At 37.3% G+C, this 27,813-nt stretch overlaps 1 protein-coding gene across 1 annotated transcript in view; it reads left to right on the top strand.

The window, feature by feature from the left end:
* The first annotated feature begins 1,267 nt into the window (after positions 1-1,267).
* RB1 (RB transcriptional corepressor 1) overlaps positions 1,268-27,813 on the top strand; it is a 153,181-nt gene continuing 126,635 nt past the window's right edge. Inside the window, exons 1-2 of the mRNA XM_019650855.1 lie at positions 1,268-1,617; positions 4,442-4,568. Of these exons, the coding sequence (XP_019506400.1) occupies positions 1,493-1,617; positions 4,442-4,568 (252 nt within the window). The 5' untranslated portion in view covers positions 1,268-1,492. The remainder of the gene's footprint in view (positions 1,618-4,441; positions 4,569-27,813) is intronic.

Here is a 27,813-nt window from a genome sequence, read left to right as displayed (position 1 = left end):
AATGTGTATTTGGGGGCCTTAAAAAAAATTAGAAGGGCCGGCCGAGTGGCTCAGTTGGTTAAGAGCTCGCTCAAGAGTTTGAGCTCTGAGCAACAGCGGTTCGAGTCCAGCCCGAGCTGAGCAGCCGCTGAGCTGCCAACAGGTAGCAGGATGGCTCAGCTAGAAAAAAAAAAAAAATTAGAATCTGAGCGACCTAGATGCAGGTAGCAACCCAAACGTGCTCTGGAGAGAACAAAGAAATAGAGTTTATAAAGGCAAACAACAAAATGGAATCCTTTCATGCAAGTGAAGGATTGTTGGGTAGGTTATAGGGATTGATTAGTTCCAATATGCAAAGGAGGGAGGCAAAAAAACGAGAAGGAAGCAAAATTCATATATGTCCATGTAGCAGTTACTGTTCCAGGATGTTTATGATTCGGCCTGGAATGAGTTTAGCAACAGGTTTGGCAACTTACTAGCAGCTCTGAGAACTGAAGCACAAGATGTTCAGGGTCCCACTACCTACCCTAGGGGCTCCTGACTATTTTAAGCGACTCTCTTAGTAATGCTTATTCTATTTAATTTTCCCATTATCAATAGTGAGCCCTCCTTAAATGTGAGGTCTCCCTGGCAAAATTCTATTCAACTCCCATTGCTCCTTTGACGAAGTCCTTTAGACGTTTTGATGGTGCCTCCTGTTTTTTCACCACCATTAAAACATTTATCACCCTATAATCTGTTCTTTACCCACAGTCCCTCCTCCCTTCCCTAACACGTGATCCCTAAAAGGCCCGTAATTGTCCTACAATTTGTATCTCCTAGTGATTGGCACACTTCGCTCCTATCAGGTATTCCATAAGTGTTTGTTTTTGTTTTGGCCAACTTTGCTTAACGGATTGGGCGGGAGGAGTGAGGTGGAGACAGAGGGTGCCGCCCACGGAAGAGAGGGGAGAGCCCGCAGAGGGTGCACTCGCCTGATATTCCCAAGCGGGGGGCGTGGGGGGGGGAGAGGGGGACTTGAATGGCACACCCTGATCCACCCCTGGATGGGGATGCGGCCCAATCTCACCGACCAGACTGTGCAATGCCCCGTTGCCCGCACCCACGCCTGGAGGGGGAGCTTTGGGTAGACAGGTTCCAGCGGCGGCTTCAGGGAAGGCTCCTGGACGCGAGCCCGGGCTCCCCGCCCAGCCCAGCCCAGCCCAGCCCAGCCCAGCCCAGCCCGACCTCCCGTCCCCACCCAGCGCACCACCAGGCGTCCCGGTTCCTTCCCGACGCCAGCGGGCCCGCGAGCTTCGCGGACGTGACGCCGCGGGCGGAAGTGACGTTTTCCCGCGGTTGGACGCGGCGCTAGGTTGCCGGGCGGGGGAGGGCTTGTCCGGTTTTTCTCAGGGGACGTTCGAATTATTTTTGTAACGGGAGTCTGGAAAGGACGGGGCGTGACCCGAGGTGCGCGCGTCCTCCCTCCCGGGTCCTCCTCACCGCTCGCTGGCTCCTGCTCGGGCAGGGCGTCATGCCACCCAAAACCCACCGGAGAGCAGCCGCCGCCTCCGCTGCCGCACCCCCGGCGCCGCCGCCGCCCCCTCCTGAGGAGGACCCCGACCAGGACAGTGGCTCCGAGGACCTGCCTCTGGCCAGGTGAGCGAGCAGAGCCGCTGCGGCGGCCGGCGCGGGAAGGGCGCCCCGAGGATGCGTCTCGGCGGGCGCCGCGGCGTCGGGCGGGGGCGCGTCTCCGCCGGGGGCAGGGTCCCGGCGGGATGAGGGTCCCTCCGTGTCGCCCACCGCCGCGGAGCTCCTGGAAGTGGGTGACAGAGGCCTGGGTTCCAGAGCGCGGGGAGGGGAGCCGGGAGGGGTCTCGGCTCCAGCTTGACAGGTGTCGGGCGGGTGGGGCTCGGGTCCCTGAGCGAAGTGACAGGTGCCGCCTTTCCTCCGCGGGACGGCAGGCTCGCAGGCGGCGGCTAATTTCGAGGCCCCACCAAACGGAAAAAAGAAAAAAACATAAAAGTGTCTGGTGGAGAGTTTTTCTCCTGTCGAGATCCGTAGTACTCCGGTGGTCGTTGGACTTTCTATTTTGATCTCCTGGGACGCAACAGTTGGAAGTGTTTTCCTCTGGGCGTGCAACTCCATCTGAAGCCCCGTTCTGGGAGAGGCCAACCAGAAAGCCTTGGACGTTGCTGCAGAGACGCCATTGGACGTGAAGTTCAGGGTCCTGGGTGTCAGTTTGCCTCCAGGGTACTCGGCTGAGGTGCTTTGTAGGGTTCTCTTATAATAATGCCTTGAGGTCTTGGGGATACACGGCCATCGTAGTGACTGGTGGAACATAACTTTAGAGGAACTGGTGTATGGGCAAAAGCTTTGTGAGACATTTAGCCCAAGTGCTTACAAGTTTCTGAACTTTTTTTCTTGTTGCATAAAACTCTTGCATGTTAGCATTTCTCACTATGTCTTCCATTATGCCTTTTGGCTTTTGAGCCATCAAGGGTCCTGGTGTTTCCCGTCTCCCCTTTTTTTGTTTGCTTACAAAATTGGTGTTCTTGTGTTTACATGAAACTTTTTTTTTCCTAAATGAGAATTAAATTTGAGAAAGTCCGTGATATTGCAGTAGAACACGACAGGGAGATATTGTATTGCAACATCTTATTTTTCTTGATTGTGGTACTCTGTGGTTAAGAAGCTAAGATTGAAAGAGTATAATTGTCATTATTATTGTCAGCACTGGTCCTACTTTCAGACTACATATCCATTGCAAGGGAATGGGATTCCTTTTGGTCCCTCACTGCTCCCTCCCTTGTTCCTAGTCTATTGCCAAGTCCTGTTTCTTTCACCTCCCCAGACACTAACAGAATTCAGGCCAAATTGTAAAAGATTGGAATGGGCTTTTGGAAAGGGCCTGTGAAAGGCTATTAAAAATTTATATATTTAAAAAGACTGTCTTATGGGTCAATTAGCATCATAGCAGTAAACAAAAAATGTCTGGGGATGTTCTTGGAGAAGACATTACTTCAGCTTCTGATTAAACTCTGATGTATCCAATACTTGAAAGTTTCCCTTTGGAAAAAGCAGTAAAGTCTGCTCTACTAAAGTGTTCCATGTTATCCACAGAGCTTTGAAAGCAGTCTCGGTTATTGTAAGGTAACCAGAAATATCAAAGTTCTGGCCATCATCTTGGACTTGGTTTCTTTTATTGTTTTCAACACATTGTTTTCTATACCTTTAAATGATGGGAACTATCATAAACTCTTCTGTAAGTGAAAACTATACAAGATACAGTCTACTTTTGATTATCTATACCCACAAAAGGTTTCATTAGCATGAACAATGGAACTCTATAGATTAACTACTTAGCAAGGATAGCACCACTATCTGGCAAGAAATTTACTTAGGGATGAATTCAAGGCCCAGTCCAACTGCACTTCCAGTTACAGAATCCATTTCTACCTTGACAGTTGAGATCTTTCTTTTGCATTATCTCTGGCCTAAATGATGTAGCTGGAAGGGAAAACCCTCACTAGTAACAGCATGCTACCTTCATTGTTGAGGTAACCAAAGTTAATTATGTCTTGAAGGAGGGTTTGCAGTCTGGAATAGTGGTCAAGGGAATGGATTATGAAGTTAAACTATTGGGTTTATTTATATCAGGTTTTCCTATTTACTTGCTGTGATGTGAGGTGAATGCTTTAACTTCTCTGATTTGGTACTTATCTGTAAAACAAGGATAATAAGAGTAGTTACCTAATAGGACTAATGTGGGGATTCAGTGAAATTATGCATCTAAGCTTCTTTGTACAGGGTCATAGTAAATACTCAAATTATTAGTTATTTCTCATGCTATTATACATACATTACTTATACAGTGTTACACATACTATTAGTATATGAAATTATTAGCTATTCCTCATAATATTATTATTAGATGTCAAATAGACATTAAATGAATGAAAAGGAATTAGCCAACAAGAATTTATTGAGTGCCAGTCTTGGTTAAGGATGATCTAAGAGAAAAGGCCGAAATAAACTTAGCAATAATTTATGTCAAGTTAATCATCATGTAAGAAATGTTAGTAGGTGGAGAGATTATGTATATGAAACATTGATAAATGTAGGCTATATTTTAGCAAAGTCACTGATAGTGAATTGATTCTGTAATAATGGGCTTTTCTCTTGCCGTTATCCTAATTTTTCCAAACAGCTTTAGACATTGTATTTACTTCACAAAGCTATGACCAGGCCAGAAAACATTTTTCACTGCATGGTATCCTTATTTTAGAAAGACTATGAAAAAGATAAACATATGTTTAAATTCTAAGTGTAATTTTTTTCAAAGATAAATAAGATCATCAAGTATTTAGTAATGCTATCTTTCAGAATAGTGCCATTATATGCAAGCCATTGAAACAAATGTTTACTTGATTAGTTTGATTTGTAAGTATGTGCCTATTACATGTATATTTTCATTTGGTAGGCTTGACTTTGAAGAAGCTGAAGAACCTGATTTTACCGCATTATGTCAGAAATTAAAGATACCAGATCATGTCAGAGAAAGAGCTTGGTTAACTTGGGAGAAAGTTTCATCTGTGGATGGAGTATTGGTAAGGATTTTCCTAAAATTTTTTGAATACGTTTTTCTCATTTTAAAAATAATTTTGGATCACTGTAGAAAAACTGGAAAATAGAAAAATATAAAGGAAAGAAAGGTGAGTAATCTATTACCCAGAGATAATTTATCTCCAATAACTTAAAAAAAATTCCTCATATAAGCCCCCCATCAAAGCCAATCTTAGATATATTTTATTCATCAATACTTCACTGTGATACAAACAATTTTTTTGAAAAAGCCATACCTTATAAAATAATTTTTAATGTCTTAAAATATCCAGTGAGTGTTCAAATTTCCTGAAAGCCTTATAATTGTTTTTTATTTTTAGCGTTCAGGGTCTTTGATAATATTTTGATATGTTTCTTCCTTTTTTTTTTTGCATATGTATATGTGTTTGTAATAATAATAATACTTGCAAATAATTACTCTGCTTATATGTATCAAATATTGTAAATACTTTGTAAACTACTCATTTAACAATCCATTGAGATGTGAAATACAAAATCTTTATTTTACATGTATTATGTAAAATCTTTCATTTTATAGATGAAGACACTGATGTAGAGTGAGATTAACATGACCAAGGTCCCTGGATATAGTTATATATAGTTATATGTAGTTGTGCATAGGTTTGTGTCTTGTTTTGAAAATTTTTCTTAACATATCATGAGCATTTTATTATTAAATATTTTTTTATATTTGATAATGTACTTTCAGGTGGTAGTATATTTTGTTCATTAGATGTGTTTTGATTTGTTAACTCTTACTATTATTAGACATTCACTTTTTCCCAATTGTTTTGCTCTGTAAATTGAGGTGAATGTCCTTATTCATAAGAGTAATGCCTAGCACAAAATAAGTTCTTGATAATTTGTTAAATAAATGAGTGACCGACTCTCTGATTAGAATAAATTCTTACAAGTTGAATTACTGAGTCAAAAGCTATGAACATTTATAACACTCTTGGTAATTATTGCTAAATTGCACTCCAGATAGTCACTTTTAATGAATTTAATTTCTCATCAGCGTTGTATTAGAGTATGTCTGTCTTTTTTTTTTTACCAATTAGATCAACACAGCAAAATATGTTTATGTACATCCCATAAAAATAACTATTTAAAACCATTAAAAAAAATCTCTGGTGTCTTAGTCTATTCTGGATACTATAACAAAATAGCATAGACTAGGTAACTTATAAATAACAGAAATTTATTACTCACAGTTCTGGAGGCTGCGAAGTCCAAGATCATGGTGCTGGCAGATTCTGTGTCTAGTGTGGTCCAACTTCCTGGCTCATAGACAGTGGTTTGTCAGTGGCCTCACGGGGTGGAAAGGATGGGAGCTTTCTCTTGCCTCTTTTATAAGAGCACTAATCCCATTCATGAGGGTTTTGCCTTCATGACCTAGTCACCTCCTAAAGGCACCACCTCCTAATACCATCATCATGGGTTTCAACATAGGAATTTTGGGAGGATACAAGCATTCAGTCCATAGCATAATAATATGCTGGTAATAAGAAAAAAAAGAAAATGAAGCCCACAATTCTAAAGATCTAAACGTATTCTAGAACTCCTTACTAAAAAAAGGAGGAATACTGATGCATCTTGGATGGGTGACTCAGGATTATCTTCCCAAAGCATCTAAAGTATAACCATTGATTTGTATGCTTTATGTACAAAGGTGTTTTTGTGCATATGCAGTTAAAAGGAATCAGCTCTTTCACTTTCCTCTCTTCTATAAAAATTAGGCTTTCAGTTTTCAGAAAGTTGGGAAGGGGTAACTGATTATAGAGAGTATTTATTAGTGAATATAGATAGTCTCCAATTTATAAGTGGCTTGTGTTTCAAATATCTTTGCAAGTAGTACAACATGGTAGTTAGGTTTCTAGTCAATTCACACAAAACTTTTTTTGTACTGAACTATAGCAGTTATAGTTTTGTGGAGACCTTCTTTGGGCTTCAGATTTGAATACATATATGAATAAATGTTACTACAATACTTTCTTATCCTACATTTTTCTCCTGGCTTTGTCCCTGCCTTCCATGGGACTGGCACAGTTTAAATTGCATTTCCTAATAGAGCTCATGATGGGGACTAAAACATGTGAAGTCATTCCTGGTCGTGTGCTGGAGGTTGTGTGGAATTTTGGGTACCTTTTAAAGGGGTATGACATAGGGTGATGTTATATTGTCTTGTTGTAATTCACCAGACTTTTACCTAGAAATAGCAAGTAATAGTTAAGTTTTTGAGGGCTGGCTTGGGAATTTAACCTCCGTTTATATAATTTCTAAGGGAGAATGTGACAGTGTGTGCTGAGAAGCGAATGTTATAACAAAATGAACCTTTTTTTTGGAAGCAGCTATTCTAGTTGCAGTTGCTGTTTTCTTTGAAACAAGAAGAGGAATGTGGTAACAACACAGGGAACTTTTTTTTGGCAACTGAAATTAGATGATGTTTATTGGAATGGAGGATGAGTTAAGAGCAAGGATTTGTTGTCAGACTGGACTGACACGAGTTTCAGATCTACCATTTACTAGCTCCATGCAAGTTACCTAAAATCTCCAAGCCTCAGTTTTCTTATCAGCAAAAGGGACAAACAATAGTTTCTGGGTCTTGGAGTTATTGTGTGTATTAAATAAATTCATACATATAAAGCACTTATTAGTATAAATGAGTGCCTACATTAGGTCATGCAAGCAGAATAATTTGACTTAAGCACTACCCCATAAAATTTTATGTTAATGTAATTTTTTAGGAGAACTTAAGAATCAGTTAAAATAGTTGAAGTTTTAAATGCATGTGTAGTGATTTTGATGTGGTTACTTTTGATAAAATTCATATTTTTAAGTTCCTGAGAGTTAGAAAAGTTATTTATGCATACATGAAAGCATATATTAATCCTTTTTAAAGGAAAATTTTGTGGCATTTTGTCTAGAAAAGTGTTTTCTCCTTTTTGTATAAATGTTTAATAAGTGTGTAATATGTGATTGCTACCATACGATTAGATTGTGTTCATGCTGCTTATAGCGTGTGAATAAGGGACTTTCCATTAAGAAATTGGACAGGAGTGCTGTGACAGTGAATCAGTTGTTAGAATTTTGGTTTTCTCTCTGCATCTTTCTGCATAAGTGGCAGCATGGCAGAATGGAAAAGGCCTTGGCTGTCAAGGCAGAAAACTTTTATTGTAGTTGTATTGTATCTATATGATTTTAGACAAATTGGTTAATTCTCTAAGTTTCAGTCAGCTCACCTGTAAAGCAGAAATCATGTCTGAATTTCAACCTCTTAGGTTTCATTTCTGTATATATATGTACAGAGGGTGCCAGAAAAATGTATACACATGACTTGTATTAATCTTTTGTTATTGGTATATATTATTACAATTTTAATACAGGTTTTTCTTTTCTTAAAATGTATATACATTTTTTTGGCACCCTGTATGTATACACACAACACACACACACACACACGTGGGTTTGTGTGTGTGTGTGTATGTATTCAAGAGCTTTGATATATATTGTCTTTGATAGAGGCGTTTGTTTTTGTGATATGGGTCATTATATTTAGAAAGATAATGGAAAAATAGTTTGGAATTGGACTAATTCTGGGCATTCCATTTAAGTTATACTACAGAAATTTGAAGAAGTTTCTTAATAACCTTAAAAGGCAGACTATTTGAAAATTATGTGTACTGAAAGCACTCTCCCTCTTCTTTTCCAGTCCTTGGTAATATATGTACCCTTTCCATTTGAAGACAATGCTAATATTCTGATTGCATGTGAGTGTTGCTGAGAAACAGTTTTTTGAGAAAACATTTAAGAATATGTACACGAATGTTATATTTTGTGTTATAGTGTAGGCTATTTGCAGTTTTTATTTTTGATTCCACTCCTAAAATTAATTTTTTTAAAAATTTTATTATGGAGAGTTTCAGACATTTATAAAAGTAGGCAGAGAAAATAGTATGAACTCTCATCAACATTGTAACCAGCTTCAACAGTTAGCAATCCTGGCCAAACTGTATTTCTCCCTGACACCAGATTATTTTAAAGTAAATCCCAGATAGGATGTTTTGTCCATAAATATTTCAGTATGCATGTGGAAAAGATAAGAACTCTTTTAAAAGTGACCGCAGTTCATCTCACCTAACAAAATTAATGCAAATTCCTTAATGTTAAATATCCAGTCTTTAAAATTTCAGTTGTTTTATAAGTTTATTTCAGTATGTTCTAATCAGTATTCAAAGAAGGTCCATGTATGCTGATTGGTTGATTTAGCTCTTAAATTTATTTTAATCTGTAGGCTTCGCCTCCTCCTTCCCACCCGCTTTCCTTCTCTTTCCTTGCACTTTATTTGTTGAAGAAACTGGATTATTTATACTGTGGTGTTTCCTACATTGCGTATTTTACAGATTGCATCTCCTTCATTGTTTAACATATTTGTCTAATTCTCTATATTTCCTGGAAATGTATCTAGAGGCCTGATCAGATCCAGGTTTGACACTTTTTGGAAGAAATACTTTAGAAATGTGTGTGTGTATGCCCATTAGGAGGCACATAATATTTTGTTACCGCTCTTCTTTTGATGTAAACTATTATTGAGGACCATTGACTGGAACCATTAGGTGTTGCTAAATGGTCAACTGATAACTTTATCATTCCTTTTTTAATTATTAGTTGTAATTCTTCCATAAAGAGAAGCTTTTCTCCGTCAACTATTCTTATTCTGAAGGATGCATATAGTTCATTTAGAAAAGGTAGGATAAGTGCTTTATTCTTTGCTTTCATTGACTAGTTTTCAAACTAATGAGTTTGTCCTGTAACGTCCTCCAGAGGTGACCAATGATTATAATCATTTCAAGTATTACCTTGATAGTACCAATAGACCATTTTGGCTATTAAGAGACATTTAATAAGATCTTTACTCAATGATTATGTGACATATTTTGTAATTTTAAGAATGTTCCATACATGGAATCGTACAGTATTTAACCTTTGGGATTGGCTTTTTTCACTAAGTATATTTCCCTGGGGATTCATTGAAGTTATATATCAGTATATTAGTTTGCTAGAACTGCCATAACAAAACACTACAGACTGAGTGGCTTAAATATTAGAAATGTATTTTCTCACAGTTCTGGAGACTAGAAGTCCAAGATAAGATGTCCACAGGCTTGGTGTCTCCTGAGGCCTCCCTCTTTGGCTTGCAGATGGTTGTTCTGTCCTTGTGTTCTGGAATGGTTTTCTTATGTGCACATCCCTGGTGTCTTTTTGTATATCCACATTTCCTGTTCTTGTAAGGACACTAGTCAGATTGGGTTAGGGCCCACCCTAATGTCCTCATTGTACTTGACTGTACCTCTTTGAGTCCTCATCTCTAACTACAATCACATTCTCAGCTACTTGGGATTAGGGCTTCAACATATGATTTTTTTTTAAGTGGGTACACAATTCAGCCCATTGAAAGCACAGTCTGTTTTGTTGTTTTGTTTTGTTTTGTTTTGTTTTGTTTTGTTTTGTTTTGTTTTGTTTTGCTGAGTAGAATTCCATGGTTTGGCTGAATCCATTTGCCTAACCATTCACTCACTGAAAGATATCTGTATTATTTGTAGGTTTTAGCTCTTATGAGTAAAGCTGTGATGAACATTCATGTATAGGTTTTTGTGTGGGTATCAGTTTTCATTGTTCTGGTGAACAAATGCCCAATAGTGCAATTGCTGGTTGTGTGGTATTGTAGTGTTTAATTGTAGAAGAACTGCCAAACTTTTAAAGAGTGGTTGCACCATTTCACATTCCTACCATCAATGTATGAGTGATCGTTTCTCTGCATCCTTGTCAACATTTAGTAGTGTTACTTACGCCGTTCTTACAGGTGTCTAGTGATATCTCACTCTGGTTTTAATTTACATTTTTCTGGTGGCTAATTATATGGTACATGCTTTTATTTTTATAATAGACTTTTTTTTTCTTTAGAACAGTCTTAGGTTCACAGTAAAATTGAGCAGAAGGAACAAAGATTACCCATATACCCATACTCCACACATGCATACATGCATAGCCTTTCCCATTATTAGCATCCCCTCAGCAGGGCTACATTTGTTACAATGGATGAAGCTACATTGGCACATTATTATCACCCAGTGTTCATAGTTGTTGAAGGTCTTCTACATGCACTTATTTGCCATTTATTTATCATCATTGGGAAAGTGTCTTTTTATGTCTTTTGCCCATTATATGTTTTCATAGGGTTTTCTACATACACAATTATGTCACCTGAATAATGAGTTGTGTTTCTTCCTTTTTAATCTTTGTGCTTCTTTTTTTGCCTGTTGCACTAGCTAAGACTTCAAATACAATGCTGGATAGAAGTGGTGAGAGTTCCTCCTCTTAGGGAGAAATCATTCTGTCTTTCACTATTAAGTATGGTGTTAAGAGTAGGTTTTTCTTGAGTGTTCTCTATTAGATTAAGGACTTTTCCTTCTATTCCTAGTTTGCAGAGCTATTTTTTTAATGTGTCAGAAATAAATGTTGGATTTTGTCAAATGCTTTTTCTGCATCTATTGGGATGATCACATACTTTTCCTGTTTTAGACTGTAAATATGATGAATAATATTGACTGATTTTCAAATGTTAAAGCAACCTTGCATTAACAAGATAAACTCCACTTGATCATGATACACGATCCTTTTTATAATATTGTTCGATTTGACTTGCTAAACTTTTATTAAGAATTTTTGCATATCCGAGTATATTTATGAAGGATAGTCATCTGTAATTTTCTTTTTATGATTACGTTTTTTTCTTTCTTTTTTTTTCAATTTTTGTCTGGATTTGTGACAGAGTAATGCTGGCCTCATAGAATGAATTAGGAAATATTTTCTTTTCAATTTTTTGGTAAAGTTTGTGTAAAATTGTTATTATTTCTTTCTTAAATGTTTGATGAAGCCATGTGGGCCTGGAGTTTTCTTTGTGGTAAGGTTTTTAACTACAAATTCAATTTCTCTAATAGACATGGGCATTTCATGTTTATTACTTTAATAGTGAGCTTTGGCAATTTGTGTTTTTCAAGGAATTTGTCCATTTCATCTAAGTTGTTGAAATTATTGGCATAAAATTGTTTATAAGGTTATACGATTCTTTATTATTGTACCTATTATTTATACTTTAATATTATCTTAATATACTTTGTTATTAATATATCTTATATTGTATGTATCATATATTATTAATGTAATACATGATGAAATGATCCTCTTTATCCCCCATAATGTTCTTTGCTCTGAAATCGATTTTTTCTAATATTAATACAGACATGTCAACTTTCTTTTGTTAAGTATTTAGTATAGTATACCTTTTTTTTTTTAGACCTTTTACTTTTAACCTATTTGTGTCTTTATGTTAAAGTGGATTTCTTTTAGGCAGCATATAGTTGGGTCAGTCTTTGCCTTTTACTTGCTTTTTTTTTTTAACCATTGACATTTAATGTGATGATTGAAATGGTTGGGTTTAAATCTGCCATCTTGGTATTTGTGTTTATTTGTCTCCTTTTTGTTCCTTTTCCCCTTTTTTGCCATTGTTTATATTGACTATTTTGTATGATTGCTTTTTTTCTAATTTTTGGTTTATTAGCTATAACTGTTTGTTGTGTTATTTTAGTCTTCATTTCGGGGTTTATAGCACACATTTGAAACTTTTCACAGTCTATTTTATGATATTGTATTACTTCATGTGTAGTATAAAAACCTTAACATCAGTGTGCTTCCATTTCTTTTTTCTTGGACTTTGTTCTATTGTCATACCATTTATTTCTACATGTGACATAAACCCCATAATACATTGTTATTATTTTTGCTTTAAACAATCAATTGCTTTAAAAAGCAATTTAAATAATAAGAAAAAGTCTTTATCTTTAGCCATGTAGCTGCCATTTCCAGAGCTCTTCATTCTTTTATATAGGTCCATATTTCCATCTGGTATCATTTTCCTTCTGCTTGAAGGATTTTCCTTAACATTTGTTATATTGCAGGTCTGATGATGATTTCTGTCAGCACTTGTATGTCTGACACACTCTTTATTTTGCCTCAGTTTCTGAAAGATATTTTCACTGTTTAAAGAATTGTAGCTTGACTCCCTCACCCACCCCTAACACTTTAAAGATGTTGTTCTGCTGTGTTCTAGCTTGTATTGTTTCCAAAGAGAAATCTGCTACCATCTTTATCTTTATTCCTCTGTATGTAATATGTCATATTTTATGATTTTCCCACTAGTGAATTTAAGCAATTTGATTATGATGTTTCTTGGTGTAGTTTTTAAGATATTCGTGCTTGATGTTCATTGCACTTCTTGAATTTTTAGGTTTATAATTTTCATCAAATTTGGAAAAATTTTGTCCATTGTATCTTCAAAAAAAGTTTTTTTGGTTCCTTTCCTTTCTCTCCTTTGGGGTCTCCAATTATACATACATTTAATTACTTCATGTTTTCCCACAGTTCATTGGTCCTCTTTCAGTTTTTGGCTCCCTGTTTTCTTTGCTGTGCATTTCAGTTTGAATAATTCCTTGTGCTTTGTCTTTAAGTTCACCTATCTTTTCTTCTGCAACAATCTAATTTTCCCTTAATCCCATTCAGCATACTCTTTATCTCAGATTTTTTAGTTTCCATCTCTAGAAGTTAGGTATTTTAAAAACAATATTTCATGTCACTACTTAACATGTTCAATCTTTGCTCTAGCTCAGGGGTTGGCAAACTTTTTCTGTAAAGGGTCAGTTAATAAATGTTTTAGGCTATGCAACTTTGCCATTATAGCATGAAAACAGTTGTAGAAAAAATGCAAATGAATAAATAGGTGTGCATGTATTACAGTAAAACTTAATTTATCAAGATGGGCAGTCTGGATTTAGCTGTATTTTGCTGACTGCTGTGCTAGCTTCTTGAACATATGGGATATAGTTATAATAACTGTTTCAATGTCCTTATCGGATAATTCTATATCTCAGTTTAAAATTTTTGATCGATTGATTATTCTCCTTATTAAGGTTATTTTCCTGCTTCTTTGTATGTATGGTAATTTTATTTCTTTTTTCTGGCTGCCAGATATTGTAAATTTTATCTTGTTGTGTATTGGATATTTTTGTGTGCCTCTAAATACTCTTGAGCTTTGTTCTGGAATTTGATTACATTTCTTGGACACAGGTTGGTCCTTTCAGGTTGTACTTTTAAGGTTTATTAGATGGCACTAGAAATGGGTTTAGTCTAGGGCAGGGATTCTCAACTTTGTCACTATTGACATTTGGGGCTGAATAGTTCTTCATTGTGGAGGCTAACTTGTGCATTAGAATGTTCAGAGGCATCATCCCTGGCCTCAACTTACTGGTGGCAGTAGTATACTTCACCCAGTTGTGACAACCAAAATTGTCTCCAGACATTGCCATATATCCACTGGGATAGAAAACTCTGGCTGTTGATAACCTCGTGTCTAGCATTAAATCTTCACTTTTGAGGCAAGCCCCTTTCTTGCCTTTAATGTAGATCCCATGTATTATCATGAGGCTTTGGCCCTGGCCATTAGGAGTAGTGCCTATGTAAGCCTGTGTGAGCCAGAAGTAATTATTCCTCACCTGCTTGTGCTAATTGAGGGGACTCTTTTGCAGATCTCTGGAGTTCATTCTCTACATAGCTCTCTTCACTTTGTTACTCTGCACTGCAAACTCTAGCTCCTTTGACTTCCTTGGACTCCCAGTTCTGTCTAGCCAATTCAGGGAGACCAGTAGACTCTCCCTGGTTTTCTCCTCCTTGTACTGCTACCTGGAATTGTTTTCCAGGAAGTTAGTTTAAACATTTATAGGGCTCACCTTATATGTTCCCTGACTTTTAGGGATCATTCTCCCTCATTGCCTAATGTCTATTGTCTTGAGTTGTTATTTCATATAATTTTTTTCCATTTTTCTGCATTTTGTTTATTTGTTTCAGGCAGAACAGTGAATCTAACCCTAGATACTCCATCAAAAGTTGAAGCAAAAATCTTCAGTTAAATATTTTTCTTATTTTTTGAGTTATTTTCTAGTGGTTAACCTAGTATTAGATTTATTGACTTAATTACAGTATGATATAGAAACTTTATTACTATATAATTGCATTCCATCCTTCCTTTTCTGTGCTATTTTATACATATTATGTCTGTTTTAGAAACCCTAAATATAAGAGAAGGAGAATAAATATATTTATAGAGGTTTTTAAAAAATTGAGGTATGAACTTTTAAAAAAAATTTTCAGTTTTGGTTCTCTTTCTCCAAATTCTGTGTGATCTCACTGATATGTGGAATCAAAAACAAAAAACAAAACAAAACAAGGAAATAACAAACCTAACTCATGTATACAGAGAACAGATTAGTGGTTGCCAGACACAGGGTGGAGGGTAGGCAAAATGGGCAAAGATGGTCAAAAGGTCAAACTTCCAGTTATAATATAAAGAAGTCATGTGGTGACGTATTAAATAATTAATTAAATAAGTAATATACAACTTGGTGACTATAGTTAATACTGTATTGTATATTTGAAAGTTTCGAAGAATAGATTTTAAACACATTAAGGACAGGGCATTTAAATTGTTTAAATGCATGTTCCTGGGGTTTAAACCATTTAAATAAACTTTTATACTATGTTTCTTTAAAAATTTATAACAAATTCGCTAACTATTTTGTGTGAACTGAAATTTATAAGACAAGTACTGATCTTCCTTATAAACAGCCTTCGTGAACATATTATACGGAAAAATACAAATAGGTTTTTTCTTTACTTCTTCATTTCTCCATGGAACATCAACCATTGTTGAATCGTGAATTGTGGAAATCATGTTGACAACGTGAGTATCCCTCGAGGATTGAAGAAGAATTCACCCTTTCTCCTGAATGTGGTTTTGCCACGTTTCAGAGACTGTGATTCATTTTTCATTTCTGGAGGAATACCCCTGTTCACTCTGATTGTTCCACATACTCTTAACGCAAATCTCCATCACCGATTCACAATGTGTTAAAAGTTCTCATCAAGAAAAAAAGTTTGTTACTATGTGTGGTGATGGATGTTAACTAGACTTATTGTGGGGATAATTTTACAATATGTATGAATATTGAATCAAATGGTACACGTGTAACTAATATAATGTTAGATACCAATTATATTTCAATGAAAAAAAGTCATTGCCAAATCCAAGGTCAACCAGATTCTCTTCTATGTTATCTTTTAGGAATTTTGTAATTTTTCCTTTTACATTTAGTTTTATGATCCATTTTGAGTTAATTTTTGTAAAGGTTATTCAATCTGTGACTAGATTCATTTTTTTGCATGTGTATATCCATTTGTTCTAGTACTGTTTGTTGAATATACATCTTTTCTCCATTGTATTGCCTTTGCTTTTTTGTCAGAGATCAGTTGACTATGTTTATGTGGGTCTATTTCTAGACTCTATCTGTTCCATTGATCTATTTGTTCTTTCACCAGTCTCACACTGGATTGAATACTGTAGCTTTATAGTAACTCGTGAAGTTGGGTAGTGTCAGTCCTTCAACTTTGTCCTTCTCTTTCAATATTATGTTCGCTATTTGGGATCTTTTGCCTCACCATATAAACTTTAATAGAGTCTGTGTAGATATTCACAAAATAATTTACTGCAATTTTGAGTGAAATTGAGTTAAATCTGTACATCAAGTTGGGAAGAACTGATATCCTGACATTGAGTCTTACAATTATATGTAAGTATTTAATTTTTGGGGTGTTAATATGATGCTTTTTATTTCAAATTCCACTTGTTCATATAGGAAAGCAATTGACTTAGGTATACTAGTCTTGTATCCTGCAACTTGACTGTAATCACTTATCAGTTGCAGGAGGTGTTTTGTTGCTTCTTTCAGGTGTTCTAAATCACATAATTTGCAAATAGTTTATTTCTTCCTTCCTAGTCTGTTTACCTTTTATTTCCTTTCCTTGTCTTGTTACATTTTTTAGGACTTCTATAAGATGTTGAAAGGGAGTGATGAGAGGCAACATCCTTGCCATCCTGATTTTTAATGGGAAAGTTTGTAGTTTCTTACCACAAAGTATGATGTTAGCTGTGCGTTCTTTGTAGGTGTTCTTTATTAAATTGAAGAACATCCCCCTCTTCATAGTTTGCTGAGAGTTTTTATCATGAATGGTGTTGGATTTTGTCATATGCTTTCCCTGAATCTATTGATATGATCATGTAATTTTTCTTCAACCTGTTGATGTAATGGATTACATTTATTGTTTTTTCAATGTTTCATACCTAGAATAAATCCCTCTTGGTCCTGGTATATAATGCTTTTTATACATTGTTGGCTTCAATTTGGTAATATTTTGTTGAGAATTTTTGTACCTATGTTCATGATAGATAGTAGGCTGTGTGTTTTTTTCCTCCTTATAATGTCTTTGTCTGGGTTTGGTATTATGGTAATACTTGTCTCATAGAGTTAGGAAATATTTCCTTTGCTTCTGTCTTCTGGAAAAGAGTATTGAGAATTGGAATAATGTCTTCCTTAAAGGTTTGTTAAAATTCACCAGTGAATCTGTCTGCCTGGTGCTTTCTGTTTTGAATGGTTATTATTGGTCTAATTTACCTACTAGATTATAGGTCTGTTCAGATTGTCTATTTCTTGTGTGAGTTTTGGCAGATTGTGTCTTTAAAATAATTGGTCCATTTCATCTAGATTTTCAAGTGTGTGGGTACAGAATTGTTCATATTAAAGTAATACCTTGGTTTGTGAACATAATTCGTTCCAGGAACAAGCTACTTGTATTGCAAGACATCGCTTGTTTACCACGTTAAAATGTATTAAAAATGTTTGCTCATCTTGTGGAACACTCACAAACCACATTACTTGAAATCCAAGGTTTTACTGTATTTCTTTATTATCCTTTTAACTTCTACGGGATCTGCATTGATGTCCTCTCTTTCATTTCTGATATGAGTAATGTGTGTCTTTTTCTTTTTTAAAAAAGGTTTTTATTAAAAATATAGCTAACATACAATATTATATTAGTTTCAGGTGTATACTATATTCAATATTCATATACCTAAAGAAGTGATCACCATAATTCCAGCAACCATCTGATATCATACCATGCTATCACACACAATATTATTGACTATATTCTGTATGCTGCATGTTACATCCCTATGACTTTTTTGTTTTATACCTGGAAATTTGGACCTGTTATTATTCCCCTTCACTTTCTCCCCCCCCCCTTTTTTTTTAAGATTTTTTTATTGGGGAATTGTGGGGATGGGAACAATGCTGGGGAATTGGGGGAAGGGGAACAGATAAGTTGCTGTCATTTTGTTCTTCAGTCTAGTTGTGGAGGACGTTGCTTCACTGGCCCAAGTTCGCACCATCATTGCGCTCTTCCTGGGTGAGGCAGATCAGTCGCCGGCTTCTGGACGGCCGCTCACTGCAGCTGCTGGCCACTCACGCTGGCTGCTGGCTACACATGGCAGCCCATGGCAACCCACTGCCACAGGGGCTGCAGCCTACGCTGTCGCCGGCGACTCATGGCAGCCCAGCTCCAGGTTGAGCTGTTGTTCANGCCGGCGACTAACGGCAGCCCAGCTCCAGGTTGAGCTGTTGTTCAACATCTTAGCTGTAGAGGGCAGTGTCACTGGCCCTCATATGTGGGATCCGAACTGGGGCACCCTGGCGTCCCAAGCCAGCTCTTAACCATCGTGCCACTTGGCCGGCCCTTCTCCCTCTCTTTAAAATTTTAAATTACAGTTGACATTCAATATTGTTTTATATTAATTTTAGGTGTACAGCGTAGTGGTTAGACATTTATATAATTTAAGAAGTGATCCCCCTGACTAGTCTATAGTACCCACCTGGCACTATCCATAGTTATTACCATATCATTGACTATATTCCCTATGCTTTACTTTACATCCCCATGGCTATTTTGTAACTACCAATTTGTACTTCTTAATCCCTTCACTTTTCTTACCCTGTCCTCTAACCCACTGCCATTATCACCCCAATAAATCTAGTACTCATCTGACTCATACATAGTTACTACAATATTGACTATATTCCTTATGCTATATCCTACATCCCCATGACTACTTTGTAACAGCAATTTGTACTTCTTAATCCCTTCCTTTTTTTTCACCCACACTCCCAACCCCCTTCCCATCTGGCAACCATCAAAATGTTTTCTGTATCTATGAGTTTGTTTCTGTTTTGTTTGTTTATTTTGTTCTTTAGATTTCACACATAGGTGAAATCACATTGCATCTGTCTTCCTCTGTCTGATATACTCCACTCATCATAATATACTCCAATTCCATCCATGTTGCCACAGATGGCAAGAACCCATTCCCTTTTATGCCCAAACAATATTCCATTGTTATATGTACCACATCCTCTTTATCCATTCTTCCGTGGGAGGACACCCAGGCTGTCTCTCCATATCTTGGCCATTGTAAACAATGCCAAGATATGGATGCACATGTCCCCTTGAAGTAGCGTTTGGGTTTCTTTGGATAATTACCCAGAAGTGGGATTACTGGGTCTTTGCCTCTTGTTTTAAAAGTCTATTCTGTCTGGTATAAGTATTGCTGCCCCAGCTTTTGTTGTGGTTTTTTTTGTTGTTGTTTCCATTTTCATGAAATTTTTTTTTAACCCCTTTACTTTCTGTCTGTGTATCTTTCATTCTGAAGTAAGTTTCTCATAGGCAGCTTATGTAAGGGTTTTGTTTTTTTATCCATCTTTTTATTGGAGCATTTAATTCATTTACATTGAAAATAGTTATTGATAGATATGTAGCTATTGCCATTTTATTATTTATAATTTTGATATTTTTTCCCCCGTCTTTAAGAAGTCCCTCTAAGATTCCTTGTAATACTAGTTTGGTGGTAATGAACTCTGTTAGCTTTTTCTTGTCTGGGAAACTATCTGTCCTTTGATTTTAAATGATAGCTTTGCTGGGTAGAGTAACCTTGGTTGTAGGTCCTTGCTTTTCATCACGTTGAATATCTTGTGCCAGTCCTTTCTGGCCTGCAAAGTTTTTTAATGAGAAATCAGCTGAGAGTCTTAATGGGAGTTTGCTTATAAGTTAGTAATTGCCTTTCTCTTGCTGCTTTTTGGATTCTGTCTTTGTCTTTAACTTTTGCCATTTTAAATATAATGTGTCTTGGAATGGGCCTGTTTGGGTTCCTCTTGTTCAGGACTCTCTGTTCTTCCTGAAATTGTATATTTATTTCCTTCACCAGGTTAGGAATGTCTTCAGTCATTATTATTTCAAATAGGTTCTCAATCCCTTGCTTTTCTCTTCCTGGTACCTCTGTGATGTGAATGTTGCTGTGTTTGATGTTGTCGCAGAGGTCTCCTAAACTACCCTTATTTTTTTGGATTCTTCTTTCTTTTTGCTGTTCTGATTGGGTGGTTTCTGCTTGTTTTCCAAATTGCTGATTTGATTCTCTACCTTATCTAGTCTACTGGTAATTCCTTCTAGCGCATTCTTCATTTCAGTTATTATATTCATCACTTCTGACTGGTTCTTTTTTTATAGTTTCTATGTCCTTTTTTATGCATGCTATCTCTTTGTTGAAGTTCTCACTAATATTCTTGAGCATCCTTATAACCATTGTTTTGAACTCTGTATCTGGTAAGTTGCTTGCCTCCATTTCATTTAGTTCTTTTTCTGGAGTTTTCTCCTGTTCTTTCATTTGGGATGTATTTTTTCCTTCCTCATTTTGGCTGCCTCTCTGTTTGTTTCTATGCATTATGTAGATCTGCTATGTATTCCAGTCTTGGCTGGGTGGCCTTACGTAGTAGGGGTCCTGTGGGGCCCTGGCACAGTGTCCCTGGTCACCTGCTTTGGGAGCTCCAGGAGTTTCCCTTGTGTGGGTTATGTATGCCCTCCTGCTATAGTTGAGCCTTGATTGCTATTGGCACTTAAATGGGTGGGGTTGACCCTCAGGCTGCTTGGCTGTGGAGTTTGGCCATATCTAAAACTTACAGGCTGCTATGGGGAAGGGGGGGCTTAATCCACTGAGTGGGATTTGCCCCAGTGGGCTCTACCTGTTGAGATAACCCTTTGTGTATGCTGCTTGTATGGTTAATTGTGTGGTGCTCTGCTGTGGTTTGAAGCCAACCTCCAAGTGTGTTGGTTCTGGGGTCTTTTGAGAGGGGCTTCAGTGAAGGCCTAGTTCACTCGCTGCCTGTGTCCAGCTGGGGAATACCTGGTAAGAGCTACAAAGTGTACTGCAGTTGTTCATTCTCTGTGCTAAACCCGGAGGCGGGTGGGAGAGGCCATGCTGTGAACAGAGGTCAGCTGCCACCAGTACTGGGCCTGGGCTAGTTTTGCAAAAATCCAGAATAACCTGAAGGCTGCTGCCACCTGCTGGCTCCCTTAAGGTTCAGCCATTGATAAAACCTCGTGCAGTATGCTAGTTGCATGAGGCAGGGTCTCAGGGAGTCACTAGAGTGGAAAGAGTTGTGTTCACCAGGTTAATACAGGTTCTGGTTTGGTGCCTGTGTTGAGCCGGGAGCTACTCTGCAAATGTCTCAGAGTACACTGAGGCCAGTTGCTGCCCGCTTGGGGCCCATGGACTCCAGTTTTCCCAGGAAAAAAGTGCAAGGTGGGCGGGGTTGGCTGCTCCCGAGAAAGTGGCTTTGGCGCTGGGGGGAGTTGGGTAGAGTGGGGTTCCAGTGGAGCTCAGCCAGCCCATCAGATTCAGATTTGGCCATATGTGGAAGGGCTCACAACAGAATAGAGGGTGCCTGCCTGCTGGCTGCACACGAGTAGAACCCCACACAGGGAAAATGGCAACTCTCCTCCAGCCCTCACTCCACAGACTTACACATCAGTCTGCCCTCTCTATGCCTCCAATGCCCCCCAAGTCACTGTCCATTTGGTGGAGCCTAGGGTGAGTGCCTGCAAGAGAATCTGTGCCCAGGCCCTTTAAGAGGACGTCTCAGTTTCCTACAGCCTTCTGTTCCACCTGGATTGTCGGAATTCCCATTGTTTTTCACACTAGATGTTGTGGATTCTCTGCACCAGTACCCCCGGACTGGGTCCCTCGCTTTTTAGCAGGGAACCTCCACAGCTGAGATATCCCCTCTGATTCTCAATTGACTCTCAGAGGTTTGAGGCCAGCCTGTTTTGCGTCTCTGCCCCTCCTGCCAGTACTTTATATCCTTAGTTATAAAACTTCTGTTCAGCTGGACTTCAGATCGTTCTCCAGGTTGATTGTTCTATAATTTCATTATAATTTTAATGTGTTCACTGAAGTAAGGAGGCACAGTGTTTACTCTGCCATCTTTGATCCGCAAGCCCTCTTTCTGTCTTTAAAATTAATTTGACCTTAGGCTTACTGGTTTTTTGCTCTTTTCAAAGAAACACCTTTTTTTGGTTCATTGATTTTTCTCTTGATTTTCTTATTTTCAATAATTCCTTTGTGTTTAGTTGGGTTTTTGTATTGAAATGTTCAAATTTCTAATTTCCTTTGGTGTATATTCTTTAGCTGTTTTTTTTTTTTAAGATTTTATTGGGGAATTGGGGGAGGGAAACAGTGTTGGGGAATCGGGGAAGGGGAACAGACAAGTTGCTATCCTTTTGTTCGTCAGTCTAGTTGTGGAGGACGTCGCTTCACTGGCCCATGTTGGTATTATCATTGTGCTCTTTCTGGGTGAGGCAGTCGCTTGCCAGCCATTGGATGGTCGCTCACGGCAGCTCACGACAGCTCACGTCTGCTGCTGGCCAGCCCCACTGCAGTCTATGCTGTCGCCGGCGACTCACGGCAGCCCAGCTCCAGGTCGAGCTGTTGTTCACCATCTTAGCTGTAGAAGACACAGCGTCACTGGCCGTCATGTGGGATCCGAACTGGGGTCTTGCTGCTCAGAACTGGCATCCCAAGCCAACTCCTAGCCAACGCTCCACTCGGCCGGCCCTTTAGCTGTTTTCTTTATAGTTGCTGTGGGAATTACATTTAACATTCTAAAGTTATAATAGTGTAATTTCAATTTATTCCAGCGTAATTCCAATAACAAACAACTATACTCCTTGTTCTGTCCCCACCCCTTTTAGTTGTCAGTGTCACAAAAATTACGTCTTTATACATTGTGTGTTCAAAATTATAAAGTAAAATTGTTAATGCATTAGGCTCTTAAATTATGCAGAAAACACAAATTGAAGATACACACCATTAGTATAATAATAATAGCTTTCATAATTGTGCATGTATTTATTTTTACTGAGATCTTTATTTCTTCATATGACTTTGAGTTACTGAGTTTTGTTGTCCTTTTGTCCACGAGACATGTCTAGTTGTAAGAACTTCCTCACATTGTGTTTATCAGTGAATGTCTTAATTTCTCCCTCAGTTTTGCTGGATATAGCACTCTTGGATGACAGTTTTTTTTTTCTTTTAGCACTTTGAATATATCAGCCCACTGCTTTCTGGCCTTCAGAGTTTCTAATGAGAAATCTGGTAATCTTATTGAATATCACTTGTATGTGATGACTTGCTTCTTTTTGGTGCTTTCAAAATTCTCCATTTGTCATTGTCTTTTGACAGCTTGATTGTAATGTGTCTTGGTATGGGTCTATTGGAGTTCATCCTACTTGGAGTTTGTTACATCATTATATGCATTACAATTTAGAGTCCTGATAGTCATAATTGTTGATGTTCATATTGGTAGTTCAATTTCTATCTGGTACATATTTAACTATAGACAGAAAATCAAGTTTATATGAGACCTAGATATTTACTAAAGTTTTGAAGTGAATTATTTTATCAAACATTCCTATTTTGTTCCTGTTTTAATTTACTTATTTTATATGTGCCTTGCTGTTCTCATTCTACACAGTATTTTTTTGTAAGGTAAGTTGAATCAAAATTATATTGCACTCAGAAAACACCAAATACTCATTATTAGTTTTCTTCCCATCCTCAGTCTGTTTTCAGGAACTCTTCCAAATTTTATTTATTAAGTAATTATTTTTCCTAGTTTTATTCAAGGCATACAGAGCTGCCAGCCAGTGCTTTTTATGAACATAAAAGTAAATTGTTACCATGCTTCATTGAATTCTAGCAAAAGTAAAATATTTGCAATTCTGAAGTTCCTGAAGCTTAATTGAAAGTAAACATATGGGTTCTATAAAGTTTTTTTAAATATTGGAAAAATTTTCAAAGATTATCATTTTATTACTTGGAATTCTAGAAACTCCCAAACCATAGGACTTGATGATCAATGATCTCTTTTAGTTCCATTCCAACTTCAGACCCATTCATTCTAATGCTAACTTATTTATTCATTAATGGTGTTTCCTTTTTTTCAAGTAGTATATGTGATATTTGTAGAAGGAGTTGACCTACAAATTTTGGAAGATACCTTTTATTCCTTTTAATTGAAGATGAGTTGTAGAAATTAACCTCTCTCCTCAGTGTGTTTCAACCTTGTTTCTAAGAGTGGTAGATGTCAGTTTCATAGCTCTTTCACAGAGAAGCCAATTAGTTAGTGGTTGTCTGAGTATGGTGGCAGTTTTCTCTCCTAATGATTATATCTTCTTGGGTGGATCATCTTTGGGTCTTTGACTTAATAAACTTTAAGCAGAGAGCTTCACCAGAAACATAAGTTCTGGGTCAGTTTTATATCACCTGTTTAGAAAATGAGGTTTGTAAAATCATTTCCTTTTGTGAGTTACTCTTGCTAATACGCACTAGTTTGTAAACGTGTGACTAGTTTGTTATTAATGTGTGACTAGTTTGTTATTAACGTGTGAATAGGAACTACGGAAACTATAGTAGAACCAATAGTCTTACCTTACACTTTGCACTGACGATTCAACTGTTGCTTGTTTCTCTGGTATACTAAAGGAAAGAAAAAGGCAAAAAAAAAAAAAAAAAGCCATTCTGCCCAGTATTGTATTATGGCTACTCCCACTGCTTTTTAAATTTTTTAAAAAAAATATTCATTTAATATCAAGTTAGTTACCAGGCTATTGGGGTGGCGGTACAGCAATGAATTAGATATAATTCTTCTGCCTTCAAGATGTTTACAGACTAGTTGAGATATAGATAAATGAGCAAGCTAGTAAATCACAGTTCAGTTAAATGCTTAGATAGGCCTATCCACAGAGTTCTGTAGAATTTGTTAAGGGAGGGAGTCACAGGTGCTCATCTCTTGGGCTGAGGGACAAGTAAATCTGAACCTGCCAGTTACATATTTTTCTGAGAGTAGAGTCAACTCTCTCCCCACAAAGCCATTGTGTAACTGGATGGCTGATTCAGCTGGTGTTTACCCCTGCATGTTGTATCAAAAATGTGATGAATGCCGGTAAGGTTAGGTTTTGCATTCTTGGCTCTGCTGCTCTTGCATTTTAATTCTTCTGAGCACGTCCAAGAATGTCTTCAACACTAACTGCTTTCAGCTAATATTATAGAAGTGAGAGGGAGATTTTCTGGCACGTTAGCATGTTATCCCTTTTGTTCCACCAATATATGTGATATTGGTATAGAGGAAATCCAGAAGTTGGCAGCTTTTATCCTCCACATTCCTCTAATACATTCTTGTAATACATTTAACTTGCAACCTATTGCTAATCACTTATTTCAGTCTCATGAATCAAGGGTAAGGATATATCCTGTTGACCCTGAGATAGAACCTGTTTCTCGTGGCTTATTTTCATCTTGGCAGTGGCTAATATTTTAAAATGTGAAGATTACAGAGAATAGTATTTTTAACTTTTAAAATTGCAAATTAAGTTTATGATAGTTAATTTATGATGATAGCATAAATAGTAAGATAACCTGGTTTTCTGATGCCAAATTTTCTGATGTTTCCAAGATGATGTATGTCACCACTTGGTGGAGCTCTTTTATAAGTTGGTGCATTGTAAAAAAGCCAGTGCAAGTTTTCACAAATTAGGGGTTATGGGTAGGGTAGTTCAAGTGAACTAAACTAAATATTGATTGTAGATTTTTATTTAAACTGCAATATATGTAATTAAAGTTTTAATATTTTAAAGGTATTTTTTCAAGAGTATCCTGATTTTTCTCTTTCCTGCTTTATGCAAATTTAGTACTTTTTCATTGACTTACTCCCCCCACCCATTTTATAATTGTAGGTAATTTTAAAAATGTATGTAGGATTAATGAATATAATCTTACCACCTAGAGATAATAATTAACATTTTGATATATTTTTGTTTCCCCTGTCTTTTAAAGTTTTTCACAAAATTGGAATAGAAACATACACAGAATTTTGTATTCTGGTATTTTTTTCTCTTGACATATCTTTGGTGTTTTCTCATGTTTTTATAATCTTTTAAATGTTCTAAGGATTTTATTATTCCATGATACAGCTCTATCATAATTTAACCATTTTAATTTAACCATTCTATTTTAAGATAGTTAGGATTTTTCTACTGTTTTGTTATTATAAATAATTCTTTGAACATCTATTATACTAAATCTTGACTCAACTCTCCAATTGTTTTCATTGCATAAATTCTTAGATATAAAACTGAACTCTTAAGGATATTGATGCATATTAACAAAATGTCCTTCAATTGACACTTCTGAAGTTCAGTATTTTCAAAATATGTTAGTTGGAAAGTACTGTTCTTTCTTTTGCAAAATATCTTTTCTTGTCCTTTGCTCATTTTTTCCCTTCATGTTTTACTGTTTCTTTTTGGTGATTTTTTTTGGATGGGTAAGAAGATTTACTTTTCCTGTTTTAACAATTTTTAAGGTACTGTTCCGAGCCCTTTTCACAATTCCCATCTAAATTAAAAAAAAAAATCACACCAGTTACAGATTTTAGGTTTTAAGTTGACATTGAAAAAAGGCCTGGAGACCAATCAGGGCTGGCCGGGAAGCGGGATAAGGCATGCGAATCATCTCTATGGAGATGATAAGGGTGCTATGGAAGTGGATGAGATTGCTGAGGAAAAGAGAACATAGTTGGAATGAGTCTTTGGAGTTAGGACACTGTAAAAGTTGTGAGAGAAAGAAAAGAGAATGAGGGTGTTAGAGTGTTTTTAAAATCCAAGGAAAGAAGTTGTGAGATGCTAAGGGTGTCAGATGCTACATAGAAAGTCTCTGTGGATGAAACCAAAAAATGGCCATTCAATTTAGAAAGACAGAGACCTTTGAAGACTGAGGGAGTGGCCTCAGTAGAATAGTGCTTGTATGAGAGTGTGCGTTCAGTGAATGCAGTATGTGTGTACTGCGAGAGTGTATGTGGTGTGTGTGTGTGAATAGTGAGAGGTTTATATATGTAGTCAGAACAGTTGCTTGATAATGTCCTGGGATAGAGAGATGAGTTATTTTTCAAAGGTGATGCAAGCTAACCTGTGACCAAAGGGAAAGAAGATTTAGAAAGAAAACTGTTAGAGAAATTACAAAAGACAGAGGGAAGAATTAAACTAGGTCTTGAAGGAGATGAGAGGCAATGTGATCCAAAGTGGGAGGGAGGGAGGGATTCTAGTTTAATTTGAGAGTGGAGGAGAATGTCTGTTTGTCAGCATCAGAGGAGGAGAGGAACTTAGGTTGATGATGCAGAGACATTTTGAGGAGGACTGGAAGATATGGTAATTAAAAGTTATTTGATTTGGAGAATATTGAGGCTTTAAGGATTATGCTTCTTTATTCTCAATAGACTAGACATCAGGAGTACAGAATAGTAAAATAGTTGAGTACAGAAGTCTTGATGGGGTGATGAGATTAAGAATTTTACTAGTGAAAATGTTAGGAACATCATTGTAGAAATGTAATAAGGAAATATCTTAAATGGAACAATACTATTAGGTTGTTGGAAAAATAAAAAAACATAGTATTTTTTCTATGTTTTTCATTGCAAAAATGCGTCATGACTTTTCTGACAACCCAATATATCAAGTATTAGGAAACACTCAAGGGGCCAGCCGAGTGGCTCAGTTGGTTAAGAGCTTGCTCAAGAGTGTGAGCTCTGAGCAACAGGGTTACTGGTTCCATTCCCACATGGGCCAGTGAGCTGCGCCCAAGCTGAGCTGCTGTTGAGCTGTCCCTGAGCTGCCAACAGGTGGCAGGATGGCTCAGCTGGTGAGAGCACGTGCTCCTAACAACAAGGTTGCCTGTTAGAGATGGTGGGCTACGCCCACCCACGACTAAAGACTGAAGTCAGCACTTTGAGCTGAGCTGCTGCCCAGGTGGCTCAGGGGATAGAGCATGTGCTCTTAACAAGGCTGTTG

Source organism: Hipposideros armiger, unplaced genomic scaffold (genome assembly GCF_001890085.2).
Source record: "Hipposideros armiger isolate ML-2016 unplaced genomic scaffold, ASM189008v1 scaffold_148, whole genome shotgun sequence".
Classification (NCBI taxonomy): Eukaryota; Metazoa; Chordata; class Mammalia; order Chiroptera; family Hipposideridae; genus Hipposideros; species Hipposideros armiger.
The sequence above is the reverse complement of the archived record's forward strand: the minus strand, read 5'-3'. Positions and strand labels throughout refer to the sequence as shown.